This window comes from Cephus cinctus, unplaced genomic scaffold (assembly GCF_000341935.2).
Source record: "Cephus cinctus unplaced genomic scaffold, Ccin1 Ccin1_scaffold0353, whole genome shotgun sequence".
Classification (NCBI taxonomy): Eukaryota; Metazoa; Arthropoda; class Insecta; order Hymenoptera; family Cephidae; genus Cephus; species Cephus cinctus.
The window spans coordinates 4,213-8,584 of NW_014333045.1; the positions used below are offsets into that span (position 1 = coordinate 4,213).

At 45.4% G+C, this 4,372-nt stretch overlaps 1 protein-coding gene across 1 annotated transcript in view; it reads right to left on the minus strand.

The window, feature by feature from the left end:
- Positions 1–2,867: 2,867 nt before the first annotated feature.
- LOC107267227 (probable phosphomevalonate kinase) overlaps positions 2,868–4,372 on the minus strand; it is a 43,860-nt gene continuing 42,355 nt past the window's right edge. Inside the window, exon 3 of the mRNA XM_025084440.1 lies at positions 2,868–2,914. Coding sequence (XP_024940208.1) covers positions 2,883–2,914 — 32 coding nt within the window. The 3' untranslated portion in view covers positions 2,868–2,882. The remainder of the gene's footprint in view (positions 2,915–4,372) is intronic.

The following is a 4,372-nucleotide window of genomic DNA, read 5'->3' on the forward strand; positions in this document are numbered from 1 at the left end:
CGGGCGCCCGTCCTCAAACTTCGGCCAGCTCTAGTGAGCTTATTATCTCTGGCATTCCTAGTTTTGTTAGTGCAAAACTCCAACACGCGACGTCTGAAGTCTTTTCTGCTCTCGAAGTTGGCAATTTATATCCTGACGCCCTAGGTATACGTCCTATGGCTCCAAAGACGCCATCAGGAAACAATCATCGATGTTGTTGTCGATAGTTGTTTCGCTGAAATCATCCAATACCAGAGACTTTATTATTAGTAAAAAGCGGGCCAAGCGTAACCTCACTACGAAAGACGTGTTCCGAATCGATCAAGTTGATAGTATATACGTTAAGGAACTATTGCCATTCGACACGTATAATCTCTTGCTGTGCACTAAAGATAAAGCTAAGATGATGGGCTATAAATATGTTTGGGTTAGGTCAAGACAAATCTCTGTACGATGCGTCGATGGCGCACAGATCATCTCTATCAACTCCAATGCCGATCTCGCAATGCTTGTCTAACTCACGCCCACACCACCGGCTCATTCGACTACCTCGCTAGCACACTCTAGAACACGTTACGCTCACACCCCCCCTATTAAGATAGCTCAATTCAATGCTAATTCTCTACTTGGTCACGTTGACTTCGTCCGTCTCTATCTTCAATCGAATTTCTACCATATTACTTCTATTTCCGAGACGTGGTTACATGCGCACATCTCCGATGATCTCATTAGCATTAAGAATTATTTTATAGTACGCAACGATCGCGAACGTAAAGAAGGTAGAGGTGTTGCATGTTACATCCACAAATCACTAAAAGCAAATGTTCTTTCTTCGTCCCCGAGCTTTTTCTCGAACGCGCCCGAGTTTTTGCTACTAAATATACCCTCAGTTACCTCACCACCACTTTTGTATGTGTCCATCTACCGACTCCCTAAACGTCTCATGTTAGACAATTTCTCAGAATCGCTCAATCGATTTTATCATGCGTTCAATAACATAGTCGTATCTAGCGATCTCAAATGCAACCTCTCGCGTGAAAACTTTGAGTCCACTTATCTACGCAAGTGAGCGTTCTCGCTGTCACTCTGGCTCGTAGATTCGGAACCGACCTTTCACACAGCTATAGCCCACTCCTGGCTGGATGTGTTTTTTATTTACAGTCGCGAAAAGCTACTAGCATTCAACAAGACTGACTGTCCCTTCATCGCCGGTCATGATTTAATCGCGATTTCCTACGCCTTTGACGTGCCTCCCATCGAACAGCGCCTTCTCACGAAAAGGGTCTTTACGTATTTCGTACCCGAGCAATTCCGCCTCACCCTTCAAGAAAACATTAGTGTCCACGTGTCGCTAGAGCCCGTAACTTCATCTGAAGGTATAGATACTTTAACCCAAGCACTTTCTCAATCTCTTTCTCGCGCCTTCGACGCTCACGTCCCCATGCGTTCTTTCGTCGCCAAGAAACCACCACTACCATGGCTAACACTTGCACTTAAATCTCGCATACGCAATCGCAATGCTCTTTATAAGCAAGCCAAACGTGCTGTCTCTTAAGCGACACGATTTACAGACACGTCAAAAATGAACTGAACATCGACATTAAGAAGACCAAGAGCGACTATCAGTACAATCTCCTCTGCTCGATCAGTGATCCCAATGTAATGTGGAAAGAGCTCGCTCGGCTCGGACTTATCAAATCCAGTCAATCTTCTTCCTTGCGATTCTTTAATGCTGATGAGTTAAATCGTTTCTATACGTCGACTGTTAACTCTGCCCCTGCCTGCTCGTTTCACAATTTCGTTGGTGTCATCGCTTCAGTACTTGACGTACCACTGTTATATCCCAAAGCGGATCTACTCAAGTAAATGCAATCGATAAATTCTTTTCGGCACATCGAACTTTTCGATTGCTTCATGTAATTCCTAGAACGCTGAGTAGCAGGCCACGCGCTCACATTACATGCCAGCGCGAGGAATGAAGCAAGACTCTTTCTGCCAGATCATCAATATTGCGGTGCATTATTCTCAAAATTGGAGCTAATGCACCTACAGTATTCGGAACCAATGGGCAGTCTTTCGTGAATCCTGGCAACAGACGGAACTCCTATAGGAGTCACCGTCTAAATCATCGAGTCTTGCTTGTTCCTCCGCTGGTAGTATTTTACGTGTCTTCGGATCCTTGTGACCAAGCCTTCCCACCCGAGGGCCAGGGAAGTCATCGCGGTGAGCGTTCTATTCAATCTATCGCGAGTGTAACAACAGACGACGAATTGCCACAGAAAGAACTCAGTGAAGTGCAATATCAACTCTTTCAACCTTATCAATCATTGTAAGTCAATTTATCTTACCTATAATAAATAATCAATCTGTATACCTACACGTCGCTCTCATTCGTTGGCATTACATCCACCAATTTCACAGGAAGCAGATACGCCTAGCGTTAAATGGTAGCCCACAATTAGATATATCTACGCCCTAGCAGTTTCACTAGCTAAGGCCTAATACCACCATCCTTCTCATTTCGCGACGTCTCTCAGAACGACTTGATCGAAGCGATTGCTCTTTCAACAAGCAACTCGCTCTCCAGCGGTTCAGACAAGATTCTCCATTTCTGCATAAAACACAATCTGCCTCTCATCTCGACTGTTCTTCTAAATATCTTCAACGGCTCGCTCCGCTGCTCTCACTTTCCGTTAGCTCGGAAACGAGATTTTAGACTGCTCTCTAAGATTAAAACCCCTCTCTCACCTTCCGACACACGGCCAATTGCTAATCTCCCTGAGATGTCCAAAATAATGGAACTCATTGTTCATAAGCAGATTTGTCACTTTGTAAGCAGCAACGACCTCCTCCATCCAAGGCAATCTGGATATAAGTCCGGCTTTAGCACTCAGTCGGCCTTGCTAAAGGTGGATGACGATATCCGTCAGGGCATCTATAACAAGGAGATCACAAACCTTGTCCTCTTCGACTTCAGCAAGTTCGACACGGTTTCGCATATTCGTCTATTAACCAAACTTAAAACCTTCGGTGCCTTCGACCCCACACTTAACTGGTTCCACTCGTACCTTACCGGCCGCACCCAAGCCGTTATTCACGAGCGCAATGTCACCTCTCAGTGGCAAACGGTAACATCTAGAGTGCCACAAGGATCTGTACTTAGTCCATTACTTTTCTCTCTCCTTATCAACGACATCAGTGCTTGCCTTAAATACTCCAACAACATGATATTTGCCGACGACACCATTCAACCATTCAAACATTCTCTGTCGCAGCAACTCAGGACTAAGCTAACAACCACTCTGATCTTTCCGCATATCGACTACTGCTGCTTAGTATACCATGATGTAACTGGTGAGCTTGACACGAAACTGCAGCGCCTCGTCAACTGCGCTATTCGCTTCATCTTCGATTTACGTCTTGATAAGCACATCACGTCCTATAGACATCAACTAGGCTGGTTATCAATCACCAATCGGAGGTTATGGTTCCTCGGAGCGTATGTGTACAATATTCAGCACGGAAACAGAGTAGGCTATCTCCAAGAATTTTTCAGTCCACTTGAACCTAAAACACGGCGTTCAACTCGAGCACCGACCTCTGAGTATTTCCTTACACCTCTCCACAGAACCAAAGCCTATCGAAAATCGTTTCACCTTTCTGCTACTTACTTCTGGCATTCTCTTCCTGTGTCGATCACTTCACCCCCGACACTGGCCTCATTCAAACAGCGTCTCTGTCGACACCTCTTCTCAATCGAAACAAACTCACTAGCTTAAAAGTACCGCTAGCTTGAAGTCTGCTATCGCTTGTATTAACAACAGACAAATTTGGTTATTATCTATATTTACTCTAATACTCATATGTATTGTTGTTTTCATATCTACTGTGACGTGAATTTCGGAAATTCAGTCACAAAGATTGCTAGGAGTAGGGAAAAGACATAATCCACCTGCAACGATCCTCCAAACGTCAGTCACCCGATATTCCAAAGACGACCTTGCTGGTCTCGCTTATCGTTTATGCACTCTGTTTCCGTCTATCGTCCTTTCTGCTTATTTCTGTTCCGCCTTTCTGCTTTTTTCGTTTTTATTTTTTATTTTTGAGCTTTCCTATTCGCACTCGCCTACCTTCTTTACCGTCCAGGGAAAATCTACGTCTACACCACGAGCACGAAGCTGACCGCCAACGAGAGTTCCTGAGCTACCGTACGAGCGATCGACAGAGGCTGGACCAAACTGCTGTTCGTTCCGGAGGACTTCCGTGGAGCCAGGGAGACCCGGGATGGGATCCCTCTAGTACTTCTGCCGGCCGCCCATACGAACCGCAAAAAAGGGTCCTTCGCCACTCGTACCGCCGATAGGAGGAAAGGATAATCCTCTATCGTGCCGCC